The sequence below is a fragment of the Meriones unguiculatus genome, chromosome 14, assembly GCF_030254825.1.
Source record: "Meriones unguiculatus strain TT.TT164.6M chromosome 14, Bangor_MerUng_6.1, whole genome shotgun sequence".
Classification (NCBI taxonomy): domain Eukaryota; kingdom Metazoa; phylum Chordata; class Mammalia; order Rodentia; family Muridae; genus Meriones; species Meriones unguiculatus.
The window spans coordinates 754,863-769,523 of record NC_083361.1 but is presented as its reverse complement, the minus strand read 5'-3'; the positions used below and the strand labels follow the sequence as shown (position 1 = coordinate 769,523).

The window sequence follows — 14,661 nt, the reverse complement described above, 5'->3', positions numbered from 1 at the left end:
CCATTATCAGTCTTTATAGTGGAAGGAATACCAATTGTAGCAAAACACTTTAAGCAATGACTTATTATGTGTTTGGTGGCTTTTCCTGCTAAGGGAATTGCCATGCTAAATCCAGAAAAAGTATCAATTGTTACATGAACATATTTTAGTCTCCCAAATTCTGGGACATGAGTTATGTCCATTTGCCACAAATGATTAAGAGTCAAGCCTCTAGGATTGATACCATATTAAAGTGCATTAAAAATGTTCAGGACAAGAAGAACATAATCTTACAATCTGTCTAGCGGCTTTTCTGGTAATATTAAATTGCTTTCTTAAGCTCTGACTATCTTGATGATGAAAGGCATGAAATTGTTGAGCCAATTCTTGTTGAGTTAATCCAACCAAGTGTGTTGGTTGATTTGCTAAATCATTCCCTAAAGTTAGGGGTCCAGGAATTCCTGAATGAGCTCTAATATGCCATATATAACAAGGCTGCACACTTGTTGAATACTTGTTGAATCTCTCTAAACAGATCCTGTATTTATTTATTAGCCATATTAACATATGTTACAGTCTCTAGGACTTACAAAGCCTTAGCAATATAATAGCTATCAGTGTATAAATTAAATGAAGTAAAAGCCTTATTTTTATAGACTGCAGCAACAGCTCATAATTCTACAACTTGAGCTGAGGCTGGCAATGTTTGCAAAACAAAAGTTTGTCCCTGCAGTACATATACAGCTTTTCCATTTGAAGATCCATCTGTGGATACTGTTGGAACTTGAGGTAATGGCTCTTGTTTAATTATTTTAGGAAGTACAAAAGCATGCTCATTGGCAAATTGAAGTAATTGATCTTTTGGATAATGATTGTCAATACATCCTAAATAATAAGCAAAATTTATGGCCGAACAATTTGCCTTTTGAAATAACCAGTCTACTTGTTTCGTAAAAGGAACTCCAATTAAGGAAGGCTCACTACCAAAATACTTGTGAGATTCTGTGTGAGCCACTTGAACTAAACTAGCCACTGCTTCATAATTTGGTGTCAGAACTCGCACAGGAGAAACAGGCGAGTGCAACCATAATAATGGTCCTTTTTGCCACAATAGAGCAGTTGGAGTATGAACAGTAGCCAAAATATATGCGCCCCATTCTTTTGAATAATCAATATATTGAACACACTGCTTTTCAACAGCTAATTCTATCTTTTGCAAAGTATCACGAGCTTCTTTGGTAAATTCCCTTTTTGACAAAGGATCAGCCTCTCCTTTTAAAATATCAAAAAGTGGTTTCAGCTTGCCTGAAGTTAATTTAAAATGATGTCTAAGCCAATTAATATCACCTAACAACTTTTGAAAATCATTTAAAGTTTTTAGGTTGTCTTTTCTTAATTGAAATTTTGAGGCATAATAGTCTGAGGGTATAATTTATGTCCCAAATACAAATAAGGTGGCTCTGTCTGCACCTCTTCTGGTGCAACTACTAAACCTTGATTTTTCAAAGCTTGTTATAAGTGTTCAAAAGCACTGAATAAAATCCCTTCACTCTTAAGAGCCAGTAAAATATCATCCATATAATGAATACTATACACAGAAGAATATACTTCTCTAGTTTTAAAAACAGCTTGAGCCACCAATTTTTGACATAAGGCTGGACTGTTTGCCATACCTTGAGGTAATACAAGCCAATGACACCTCTTTATAGGATTTTTAAATTTTACTGGTGGCACGCTAAGAGCAAACCTTTTACAGTCTTGGGGAGCAAGAGGAACAGTATAAAAACAATCTTTCAAATCTAGTATAATCTTAAAAGTTTCTCTAGGTATAGCAGAAGGGGAAGTTAATCCAGGTTGTAAGGCTCCCATAACTCCATGGTCTCATTAACTTGTCTGAGATCTTGTAAAAGTCTCCATTTTCCTGACTTTTTTTTAATAACAAAAATAGGGGCATTCCAAGGTGAATTTGATGGAGCAATATGGCCGATATGAAGCTGTTCCTGTACTAACTCCTTGCTGGCTTTAATTTTCTCAAGGGAAAGAGGCCACTGATCCACCCACACTGGAATATCAGCTTTCCATGTTACTTGATCTGCATGGGGTACAGGTTGTTCAGTGACCTCCCTTAAAAATGATCCAACCCCTTTTTAGAGTTTCTTGGGGTAGGTATTAATGCCTGAGCTATGCCTTGTCCAGATTTTCCCAATCCTGAATTTGGTAAATGTCCTTGATTAAGCATCTGATTGGTAACTGCATTGCTAGGACTGTAAAGATACACTCCCATGTTACTCATCACATCTCTCCCCCACAGATTCACAGGAAGGCCAGGAACAATATATGGTCTAAAGGTTCCCTCTTGTCCTTCCTCATCCTTCCAAATTAACTCATCACTACTTTGTTCAGGGCATTGGCTTCGTCCTATTCCTCATAACTGTGTAATAGAGGATTGTTTAGGCCAATGCATAGGCCACTGATCAGCAGTTAAGACAGAGACATCAGCTCCTGTATCCAATAACCCTGTACATTTTCTTCCATTAATTTGTAACACTAGTTCAGGCTGATTGGGATCAATAGCTTGTACCCAATAAGTATCAGAGGATCCAAAACCTGCATCTCCTCTCTTATCCTTTTTACTTGCAATTCTTGTCTGAACTTGGGGGAGCAATATTAATTGGGCTAATCTTTGACCTCATTTTATTACAGAAATTCCATTTGGAGAGTGTATCATAATTTTTATTTCCCCTTCATAATCCACATCAGTTATTCCAGGAGCTACTAAAATTCTCTGCATAGTTGTATGACTTCTTCCTAATAATAATCCTATAGTTCCCCCTAGGTAATGGACCATAAACTCCTGTAGGTGGGGCCTTCATCCCCATTTCAGGAGTTAATACTGTGTGGATGGAGGAACTGAGGTCCAGTCCTGCACTACCTGTGGTTGTTTTACAGAGGTCCTGAAAGGATTTCCTTGCTGAGGGACAAAGTTCTGTAGTGCCTCATAATACTGTTGTGGGGCCTGGGGCTGGCCCCCTTTCCAGTTTCCCTGCATTAAAGGGTTTCCTGCAGCATCTCTTTTAGACTTACAATCATTAGCCCAATGCTGTCCTCTTCTACATCTTGGGTACAGACCAGGGTCCCTTTGACTCTCTTCTTTCTTACTAGCATCAGGACAATTTTTTCTTTGATGTCTCATTTGCCCACAACCATAACAACTTCCAGATACTCCATTTCTTTTGGGCCTTTCTTTTGATGAAATAATGCCTCTTTAATAGTCTTCCCTTGTAGGGTGGCAGCCATGGCTACTCCCTGAGTATAAGATGGCCCAATGTCAGAATATAACCTAATATATTCAGAAATATCACCTTTCTTCCTAAAGGGTCTCAAAGCTGCTTGGCAAGCACTGTTAGCATTCTCATAAGCCAATTGTTTTACTAATCCGGAATTTTCGTCGCTTATAAGTCTGTTTGCTGCTTGCATTAATCTTGCCACAAAATCTTGAAATAACTCATCAGGTCCCTGACAGATTTTAGACAAATCCCCCAGGCCCTCACTGAGGAATTCTATGTAGGGATTCTAACTGTGGTGCTGAGTCAAGCTACTACAGCTGAGCCCTGTAAGTTTCAACTTTTTTAAACTTTTTATTTATTTTATGTATAAGTGCTCTATTTGAATGTATACCTACATGCCAGAAGAAGGCATCAGATCCCAGTATAGATGGTTGTGAGCCACCATGTGGTTGCTGGGAATTGAAATCATGACCTCTGAAAGAGCAGACAGTGCTCCTGACTATTGAGCCATCTCTCCAGGCTCTAAGTTTTAACTTTTATAATGCAATACAATATGGGACTTTAATGTTTTTAAAAAATATGCCCAGCTATGCGTGATGGTCCACGATTTTAATCACAGCATTGGGGAGCTAGGGCCAGGCGGTTCTGAGTTTGAGACAAGCCTGGTCTACAGAGGGAGTTCTAGGATACCCGTGGCTACACAGAAAAACTCTCAGAGAACAAAGCACAAGAACAACAGCAACAAAAAAGCACAAACAATTGTCTTTCGTGGCATTTCAAAAATGAACAAACCGAAAAGCAACCCAAGAGAGGGAATTTCCAAAACGCGATTTCTACTGAACTCACGCAGGTTAAAACATCACTAAACATATGGACGCTATTGGGGGTGGGGGTGGGGGAGGTACTAGTGCTAGGGGCTTCGGTGAGGCATTCGGGGCTGAGGCATTCGGGAATTGTAGTTCGGGAACCAGCGGCGACCAAGGTCGCTTCCGCTCCCGCGAGGATCTGCTTCCTGCCAGAGCTCCTGCTGAGGTGAGATCCGGGGCGTCCCGGGCCCTTCGTGAGCGCTCGCGCGCCCGCTGTCTCCCCTCGGGGACCGAGGCCGCGGCCCGGGGAGGAGCGGGCGGCGGGGGCCGGGTCCTCTGTCGCTGGGCTCTGCCTGGGGCGGCGCTGCCCGGGTGCCCTGGACCCTCTCAGCTGCTGCCGGAGCCCCCGGGAGAGTCCAGCTTCCCACGGAGCGCGGCGGAGGAGCTGTGAGGACCGCGGGCCGGTGCGCCGAAGCCCCCAGTGGTGTGCAACTGCGATTTTAAATATGATTTTCCATGTGTCTGTGTATTTACTTCCTTCCTTAGAGAGGGAGCGTGCCACAGCTTGTGCGTGGAGGAGGCCAGAAGACAACCTGTGGGCTTCGGGTCTCTCCTTCCACCATGTGCTGTGCAGAGACTGGAACTCAGGCGGTCGGGCTGGGCGCAGTCACCTTTGCCCGCTGAGCCTTCCAGCAGGGCCAGACTCCCCTTTCCTTAGAGAGGGTTTAGGGTTTTGTTTGTTTTCAAATTTATTATTTATACAGCATTCTGCCTGCGTGTGTGCTTGTACACTAGAAGAGGGCATTAGATTTCATGATTGTTGGGAAATGAAGTCAGCACGTTTGGAAGAACAGCCAAGCGTTCTTAACCTCTGAGCCATCTCTCCAGCGCCGGGTTTAGGTTTTTATTGATAACTGTCTTCATGCACGCGGGAAAAGAGTCTGTGGAGGCCCTTGCAGAGGAGTAAGGTTTACTAGTATTTAAACTTTTTAGAGCGAGAGACGGGGGTTTCACTCCTCTGTACGGAAACAGTTATATGGAAGATATCTGTCAACGTTACCAGACCCTTCTGAGGGTGGTGGTCAGTCATGACACAGCGTTCATCAGCTAGTTCAGAGTTCCTTAAAATTTGTTTTCCTGGGAAGCCCACAGGCAGCTTTGTGAAGGGCAGAGCGCCCCACAACCTGGAAGTTGCTGGAAATAGAGAATACAGGTTTTCCTAACCATCTGCCATGGGTAAGCTGAGGCATGGATGACTTGGTAACCTGGATGCTTACTCTGCCAGTTAATAGGAAGTAGGTAGAAAATCCAGGTCTGTGTGCACAGACTTGGAATGCCAGCACTTGGGGCTGATGGGAAAGCTGAGGAAGCCATGTGGTCGACTGTCCCAGCACAGCTCTCATGAAAGCCTTTCCTCCCCCAGCTTGCTTGCCAGAGCCCTGCCTTGTCTCAAAGAGAAGAAGAGAACCATGACGAAGTTACAGGTAAGTCACCTTGCTTCCCCTCTCCCCCCAGCACCAGGGAATGAAAACAGGACCCCTGCATGCTGGACAAGCACTGTGCAGCAGAGCCAAACTGAACTGTATGAAAGCATGAGGGGTGTGGCTGAGAAGAAAGGTTTGGTTGGAGGAGGGAAAAGAGGATAGTGGGGGACGTGTGCTCAGAGGACATTGCACATGTGAAGATGTAAAAGGGTGAACATACTTTGAGATAGAGGAAGGGGACTGGAGGGAGGGGTCTGCTGTTCTGGGACTCTGGAGAGAGGCAGAGCCCTGGTGCTCATTGGCAGCCATCCTAGCCTGCTGGGCAAGTTCCAGGCCATTGGAGGACCCTGACTCAAGAACAAAAACAAGAAAAGGTGGCAGCACCCTAGGAAGGACACCAGCGGTTGTCCTCTAGCCTCTACATGTTATGTGAACCCTCATGTACATATGTACATTACATGCATGCATAACGTGTACACACATACACAGAACACTGCTCACCCTCCTGCATTTGGCATCCTGAGCATTCACATCCTGAGTAACCAGGAAGTGTTTCTACACAGCCTTATGGATCACTGTGTGGCCATGAATGGCGTAATACAGTGATGACAGTGTTGCTGAACATATATTGGCTGTTTGGTGCATATCTAACAGTGTCCTGGATCCTTTCTGTGGTCTCATTTAGTACTGTTGGCAACATAGTGATGTCGGTACTGTTATATAGATGGGGAAACTGAGGCCCTAAAATTTAGTTGCTCAAGCTCATCAGGCCAGAGCCTTGAAATGTGAACCAAGTTCCTTAAGGTCAGCAGAGCCACTGCTGCTGGCAGAGGTGTGCTCCTGAGAACATGGAATGAGCTGCATTTCTATTCCAGAAAGTTACTGAAGGCCTGGGTCTTGATTGGGTTCATCTGTCCTTCCTTCCTTCCTCCCTCCCTTCCCATCCTTGGAACTCACTATGTAGAGCAGGCTTGCCTCTACCCTGGAGATCCCTTTTCCTCTCCCTCCTGAGTGCTGCGATTAAAGCCTTGTACCACCTGCCACATTTAGGGTTTCTGTTGATGCAACAAAACTCCATGACCAAAAAGTAAGTTGGGAAGAAAAAGTTTATTTCATTTACTCTTCCATATTGCTGTTAACCATGGGAGGAAGTCAGGACAGGAACTCAGAGGGGTAACTGGGAGGCAGGAGCTGATGCAGAGGCCAGGGAGGGGTGCTGCTCACATGCTTGCTCAGCTTGTCTTTCTCTCTCTCTCTCTCTCTCTCTCTCTCTCTCTCTCTCTCTTTCTTTCGCTTGCTTCTTTGCTTGCTTCCTTGCTTCCTTTGGAAGAGCAGACAGTGCTCTTAACCACTAAGCCATCTCTCCAGCCCCTCAGCCTGCTTTCTTAGTGAACCCAGGACCACCTGCCCAGGGATGGCCCCACCTACAATTGCCTGACCTTTCCTCTTCACTCACTAATTAAGAAAATGTCTTACAGGTGAATCTTATGGAGGCATTCTCTTTCTTTTTTCTATTTTACAAGACAGGGTCTCTCCATGTAGCCCTGGCTGTCCTGAAACTCTTTCAGTACATCCAGGTGTCCCCAAACCCACAGAGATCTGCCTGCCTCTGCTTCTTAAGTACTGGGATTAAAGGCTTCCTCCACCATCTCCCAGGTTAGGAGGCATTTTCTAAATTGATGTTCCCTCCTTTTTGATAGCTCTAGCTCGTGTCAAGTTGACACAAAACCAGACAGTACAGCCAGTGACATTGACAAGACTAAGGACATAATGAGTGATTCAGACTTGAGTGCCATCCACCAGACTCTGGACACATAAGCATTTCACAAATTGGAAAATGTTGGGGTTTAGAAATTTGCATAGACTTTACTAATTAAGTATTCTGAATCTGAAATCCATAATGTTCCACAACAGAAAACATTTTAACTGATGTCATCACTCATGAAATGGGTTTCAGGGCATTTTGGATTTGGGGATGAAGGTGCACCTGAGCTGTATTACCAGGAGGAGCCGGACATTGCCAGCTGTTTCCAGTACAATGTCAGCATGTTACTCCCCACATGGGTTGGCGTTTTCTAGCTCTGAAATCCTGACTTCCCATTTAACAGTGATGGACCTAGTGACTCAGATACAGAAAAGACACAAGTTCCTTGCACCAGTGTTTTCTTCTCTTTGCTCCCTACGCCCTCTGTAGCCATGGAAAGGGTGAATAGTGTACTGCCTGATGTTGTGTCGACTTGATGCAAGCTAGAGTCATCAGAGAAAAAGGAGCCTCAGTTGAGAAAAATACCTCTATAAGATCCAGCTGTAAAGCATTTCGTCAATTACTATGGGTGATGCCATTCCTGGGCTGCTGGTCCAGGGTTCTATAATACAGGAGGCAGAGCAAGACAGGGCGTATCCCTCCATGGCCTCTGAGACAGCTCCTTCCTCCAGCTTCCAGCCCTGCCTGAGGTCCTGTCCTGACTTCCTTCCATAATGAACAGGAATATGCCACTGTAAGCCAAATCAACCCTTTCCTCCCTGACTGTCCTTTTGGTCATGGTGTTTCGTCCCAGCAACAGACTCCCTAACTAAGACAATAGGCACTGTGTAAACAGTTGCTCAGGTCCTCCTGGCATTGGGTAAGAAACTGAGGTGGCCTGTGTTTGCTGTCACAGGAGGTTGTGACGTTCAGGGACGTGGCCGTGGTCTTCAGTGAGGAGGAGCTGGAGCTGCTGGATGCTGCCCAGAGGAAGCTGTACCATGACGTGATGCTGGAGAACTTCAAGAACCTTCTGTCAGTGGGTGAGGATGGCACTTGTGTCCTTTGGCAATGTCAGAAGCTCACGTTGGGTGTCTTAGTTACATTCCACTGCTTTCATTTTCAGTTTATTCATTTTGTATCTTATGTATATTTGAGTGTTTTCTCTGCCTGTGTGCACCACATTTATTCATAGTGTCCAAAGAGTCCAGAAAAGGGCATCAGATCCCCTGGAACTAGAATAGCAGATGGTTGTGAGCCACCATACTCTTAATTGCTGAGCCATCTCTCCAGCTTCCATTTTATCTTTGAAAACTACATTTTCCACATAGATACTGTGCTTCAAATAAATTAAAAAAACAAAAAACAAAAAAACATTTCAGTGTGAGTATGTGTGTGTCTCTCTCTTAGTCAATGCCATGACCATGGCAACTCATAGAAATGAAAGCATTTAATTGGATCCTCTTTACTGTTCTGAGGTTTATTCCATAATCATCATGTCAGGAGAATAGCAGCATGCAGGCAGCAGAGAGTTCTAAACCAGACCTAAAGGCATCCTAAAGAGACTCTTTGCCTGTCTTGGCTATTTAAAACTAAAGCCCTCCCACCCCCAGGCGACACATGTCTTCCAAAAAGCATCACCTTCTGATCCCTGTCAAGCCTCGTTATTCCATATGGACCAAACGTTCAAACACATGAGCCTGTGGGCCATACCAACTGAAACCACCACATTCCACTCCCTTGCCTATAAGCTTTAGCCAGATCAGAATACAATATGCATTCAGTACAACCACGAAAGACCCCACGGTCTATCACAGGCTCAACCCAGTTTAAAAGTCCAAAGCTCAAAGCCTCTTCTGCTCATGCAATCTCTTAACTGTAACCCCCAGTAAAATAAAAATCAAGCAAATCACATAATTCAGCATACAGTGGCACAGACTATATGATTCTAAAAGGGAGGAAAGGAGCACAGTGAGGAAATACTGAACCAAAACTAGAACTGAAACCAGGAGAGCAAACTTCAAACTCTGCATCTCCCTGTCTCATGTCAAAGCGCTCTTCAAGATCTCCACTTCCTTTCAGCTTAGTGGGCTGTAACACACTTCTTTCTCCTGGGCTGGTTCCACTCTCTATTAGTGTTTCTGGCCAGGTGTCCCATGCCTGTGGCATCTCTAACCTCTTGGGGTCTGCATGGCAATTCAGGCTTCGCCTTCACAGCTTCACATGGTGGGCTCTCTGGGCCTCCGTGCAGTGACACCTCCGCCACAGCCTGGTCTCAGTGGCTTTTCTTAACTACAGGGAGTTTCCACAAGAAAGTGTGTTCTTGACCCAGAGAGGTACATGCAACCCCAGATGCCCCAGCACTGCTTCTGCTTCCCCCTGCCCCCAACCTTAGATTACCATTGTGCTGCTCTCTGCCTCAGACCCTTGGCCTCCTACATTACTCAGTAAAATCAATTTCTTTTCTCAGTTTTTTTGTTCTGTGGCAACATCTTTCTAGGTAACTCAGCCTTGCCCAGAAATTTGTGATCCTCCTACTCCAGCTTCCCAAGCCAAGAACTTATGGTAACAGGCTTCACCCACTGTACCTGACTGAAACCCCATCTTCCTAGTGCCCCACACTCCAGCTCTGCTGATCTTTCTTTCTCTTTCTTTCTTTCTTTCTTTCTTTCTTTCTTTCTTTCTCCTTCCCTCCTTTCCTTCCTTCCTTCCTTTCTTCCCTTCTCTTTCCTCTTTCCCTCCCCTTCCCTCCCACCTCCCTCCCTCTCTCTCCCTCTCTCTGTTTGTCTCTTCTTTCTCACTTTCTCTCTTTCATTCATTCTTTCTCTTCCTCCCTCCTTCCTTCCCTCCTTCTTTCCTTTCCTGCTTCTGTCTTTGTCTCAGCTGCTGTAGCTTGCCTGTCTCTTGGCCAGAATGTTCTTCCCTGTTCCATGCCTGACCCCCCTCCCCATCTGTGTGTGTCTGTGTGTCATTTGTTGGCTCAGAGTTCCTCATAGCCTCTGCTCTAAAACACAGCTTTAAATTCTGCACTTGACTCTGCTGGTGTCTGAGCACCTCATGACTTGTTACCATGGATTTAGTTTTACTTGTGGTGACATGCATGGAATTCCTGAGTGTTTGCACACTGTGAGCAATGGCTCCAAGAAGCCTGTGGTCCTTGTGATGCTGCAGCAATGTCCATTCCACAAAAAGCCCTTCGTGTTCCTCACAGGAGCATCCCTTTACCTCCTACAACCCTATTCCTCTACCTTTCTCCCACTGACATTAACCTTTCCCAATGTGTGATGCAAGCCACCCAGCTCATCCCAGGATCAGTGGATCTTCCACTTCAGTTGTTTTTTGTTTTCAGCTTCAGAGTTGTTCAGCTCACCTTCCTTGTTTTCCCTTGTGATAGTTTGTTCTTCAGTCATTTTGTCGTTTCCTTGGGGGACCTGTTGCAAACTTTGTTATTCTATCAGGACATCTGCTGCTTTAGGTTAGTAGCTGAGATCTACCTTATTTTTGAACCCCTTCACCCTGATTTTTTGTGAGCCTGGCAATCTTAGGTTGGAGGGCAGGCATCTGAAGGAAACCCACTCCCTGCTGCTCTTGCATTCTGACTTTTTCCCAGAGAAGACCTTCCCTAATCAGCAGGCATGTTTTGAGTCTTGCTATCTAAATGCCTTAGCTCCCTTCTTGTAGTATCAAAGCAAGCTTGTGTGTTGCAGTCATTCCAATCTCCTTATATACGTGACTGCTTTTAAACACAGTGGCTTTCTCAACCTGCACATCGATTTCTGGGCCTTTTCTGTTCCCTGAAATTTTTGTACATGTTGGCTCTTCCCTCAGTCTCTGAAACTCCCTTTGCCTTCTCATTACACTCTCTTATCTTGGTTCTGAGTCAGGTGAACCAGACTGGTCTTCATGTCACCTGCAGACAGGTTAGGACCAGGCAGGTCTGGTTTTCTCTGTTCCTCCAGCCTCAGGGAGGAGTCAGACCCACGTGTACTTCATCCACACCATCCCTCCAGTGAAATGCCCAGATGATCAAAAGTGCTGCCTTACCTTTCTCCATCTGTGCTGCTACACACAGTCACGGTGAGGCAGGTACTCAGCAGAGGCTGAAGGTGACCTTGAGCTTTTGATCCTTGGCTCATCCCATATTTCCCACCATGGTCATATGTGGCTTATTCTTGAGTGTGTACTCTCTTTGTTGTAGATCTTTGATCCTTAGAGCTCTCAGACACTCATTTTTGATGTTGGTCTCTGGTTAATATTTCCAGAGAGAAATGAGGACTCAGACCCTCAATGTCCCCAACCTTGCTGACATCTCTTTCTTTCTCTATTCTCTCAGGAGGCCAGAATCCAAACAAGATGGAGATTCTTCACACAACAGGTTTAAGGTGCCTTTCACTGGGGCGGCTTCCAGGCTGGCAGATGACAAGTCATCATGTCAACAAACCGGCCAGAACTCCAGAAGTTGTTGGTTCTCACTTCTTAGAACAATGCCACTTCTCCTGCCTCAGGGGAGCAGAAGAGCTTTCCCAGGACTCTGAGGACAATAGCTGTCAGGAGAGTCTCACAAGCGACCATTCCAGCAATACTGAAAATCAGGAATTTCTGTCTGGTAGAGCTCAGAGTTCTTGGAGTAAAACACATCTTAGCCAGAGACAGAATCATCAGAAACACTGTCCAAAGACTCTGGTGAAAAACAAGCCACAGCTGTTGGCACCTGGAGATGACATTTTGAGTCGCATTTCTCACTACAATAACAGAATACCTCATAAAAGAGACAAAGCCCACAGCAGCGGTGACTGTGGTAAAGTCATCTGTCCCACATTAACCATTACCCAACATGGTGTTCACACAGAACGGAAGACCTACAAGTGCAGCAAGGGCAGAGAAGCCATCATTGATAGCCCCAGTTTAGAACTCCATCAGAAGGTCCTCTTAGGAAAGGAGTCCCCTGAACCTAGTACACACAGTGACACCAGGCATAGCTCCAGTGTCACCATTCAACAAAGTGTTCACTCAGGAAAAAAGCACTACTGGTGTCATGAGTGTGGCAAGGGATTTACTCAGAGCTCAAGCCTTCAGACACACCAGAGAGTGCACAGTGGGGAGAAGCCTTATACCTGCTCTGAGTGCGGCAAGAGCTTTAACCAGAGCTCGCACCTGTATGCTCACCTGCCCATTCATACAGGGGAGAAACCCTATACATGCAACACTTGTGGGAAAGGCTTTAGCCGTAGCTCGGATCTCAATATTCACTGCCGAGTGCACACTGGAGAGAAACCTTACAAGTGTGAGGTGTGTGGGAAGGGCTTCACCCAATGGTCCCATCTCCAAGCCCACGAGAGAATCCACACAGGAGAGAAGCCATATAAATGTGGAGAGTGTGGCAAATGCTTCAGCTGTAGCTCAAACCTTCACAGCCACCAGAGAGTCCACACTGAGGAGAAACCCTACAAGTGTGATGAATGTGGAAAGCACTTCAGCTTGAGATCTAACCTTCACAGCCATCAGCGTGTCCACACAGGAGAGAAGCCATATAAATGTGAAGAGTGCGGAAAGGGCTTCAGTTCAGTCTCAAGCTTCCAAAGCCACCAGGGGATCCATACAGGAAAGAAGCCATTTTGCTGCAATGTGTGTGGGAAGGGCTTCAGTCGTAGCTCATATTTTCAAGCTCACCAGAGAGTTCACACTGGGGAAAAACCCTACAAATGTGAATTATGTGGAAAGTGCTTTAGCTGGAGCTTTAACCTTCACAGTCACCAGAGAATGCACACACGGGAGAAACCATACAATTGTGAGGTGTGTGGGAAGGGCTTCACACAAAGATCACATCTCCAGGTCCATGAAAGAATTCACACAGGAGAGAAGCCATACAAGTGTGGAGTCTGTGGAAAACACTTCAGCTGTAGCTCAAACCTTCACACCCACCAGAGAGTCCACATGGAAGAAAAACCCTATAAATGCGAAGAGTGTGGGAAAGGCTTTAGTCACGCCTCAAGTTTGCATGTTCATCAGAGTGTCCACACCGGCGAGAAGCCATTCAAGTGCAATGTGTGCCAGAAACGGTTCAGTCAGGCCTCGCACCTCCAGGCGCATCAGAGGGTGCACACAGGGGAGAAGCCCTTCAAATGTGACACATGTGGGAAAGCCTTCACTCAGAGGTCCAATCTCCAAGCCCATCAGATTATTCATACTGGGGAGAAGCCCTTCAAATGTGAGGAGTGTGGGAAGGAATTCAGCTGGAGTGCAGGGCTTACTGCTCACCGGAGGATCCACACAGGACAAAAACCCTACATGTGCCAGCAGTGTGGAAAGGGCTTCAGTCAGCCCTCAAACTTCCACATGCACCAGAGGGTCCACACTGGGGAGAGACCCTACATCTGCAGCATCTGCTCTAAGGGCTTCAGTCAGAGATCACATCTCGTCTACCACCAGAGGGTCCACACTGCAGGGAATCTCTAGGTTCTGCTGTCAGATGGGCTTCCTGCTGCTTGCTGATTGTTAAAAATTCCCCCCAAACCCAGAGACTTTGGGAGACTTCCCCGGAGATGTGTTTCAGTTTAAGAGATCAGTTCCTTTGCAGGGGTAGGGGGTGGCTGTTCAGGAACCTGCTCTGTAGATCACACTGGCCTCAGATTCACAGTGGTATACCTGCCACTGCCTCCCAAGTAATGCAATTAAGGTTGTGTACTAGCACCGATTGATTTCGAGATCAATTATTTACAGATGTCAGAAATCATAAAAGAGAGGAAAATTGCTGTATAAATGTATGTTCATCATGCTCAAGAGTTGCAAGTCTGCTGCCCTCGATAGGGAAATCTCAGCATCCATCCTGGTCTATGCAGAGAGCCCTCAAGGTGGGCCTTAACCAAAGTGGGTCATTGGCAGAACCAGTGTTGATTAAAGCATCACTTCCAAATACAAAGAACCCCTCTGTATCTGCTGTGCAGAGCCACATGTGGCTCACAGTTAAGCCATTCCTGAAGCGAGTGTAGATGTGTAGCCATAATGTTATTGGGCTCTATTGAAAAATTATATTATTCAGTGCTGATATCAGTGCCCTCATATCTGGTTGTAATTCTTATTCTGAGGATCTTCTGTCTCAAAGCTGTATAACCATTGTTCCCCTATTGTTCCCTGATACATCAAAAAAGAGCTGAACAGTCAGTGACTGAGTAAAGGAGAGAATGGGGCTGGACTTCCTGATAGCCAGGGGATGGGTAGAAAGAGGAAGTAGGGCATTCAGCTACAGAGAAAGGTCCAGGAGACAACATGACAAAACTGTTGAAGCAAAGACAGTCATAAAGTGCAAGTATCTTGGGGATTTTGCCTGGGAGGTAGCCAGATTTGATTAGAGGATTTAAATA

At 45.5% G+C, this 14,661-nt stretch overlaps 1 protein-coding gene across 2 annotated transcripts in view; it reads left to right on the top strand.

Moving 5' to 3' along the window:
* The window catches only part of LOC110540937 (zinc finger protein 235-like), a 29,382-nt gene extending 15,023 nt beyond the window's left edge, over window positions 1-14,359 (top strand). Inside the window, exons 1-4 of one of the 2 annotated variants that reach the window (XM_060366337.1) lie at window positions 4,279-4,556; window positions 5,496-5,556; window positions 8,217-8,343; window positions 11,634-14,359. In XM_060366337.1, the coding sequence (XP_060222320.1) occupies window positions 5,542-5,556; window positions 8,217-8,343; window positions 11,634-13,756 (2,265 nt within the window). In that variant the 5' untranslated portion in view covers window positions 4,279-4,556; window positions 5,496-5,541 and the 3' untranslated portion in view covers window positions 13,757-14,359. Of the gene's footprint in view, window positions 1-4,278; window positions 4,557-5,495; window positions 5,557-8,216; window positions 8,344-11,633 lie in introns of those variants that run through there. The other variant, XM_060366338.1, reaches the window with a different exon arrangement.
* The last annotated feature ends 302 nt before the right edge of the window (window positions 14,360-14,661 follow it).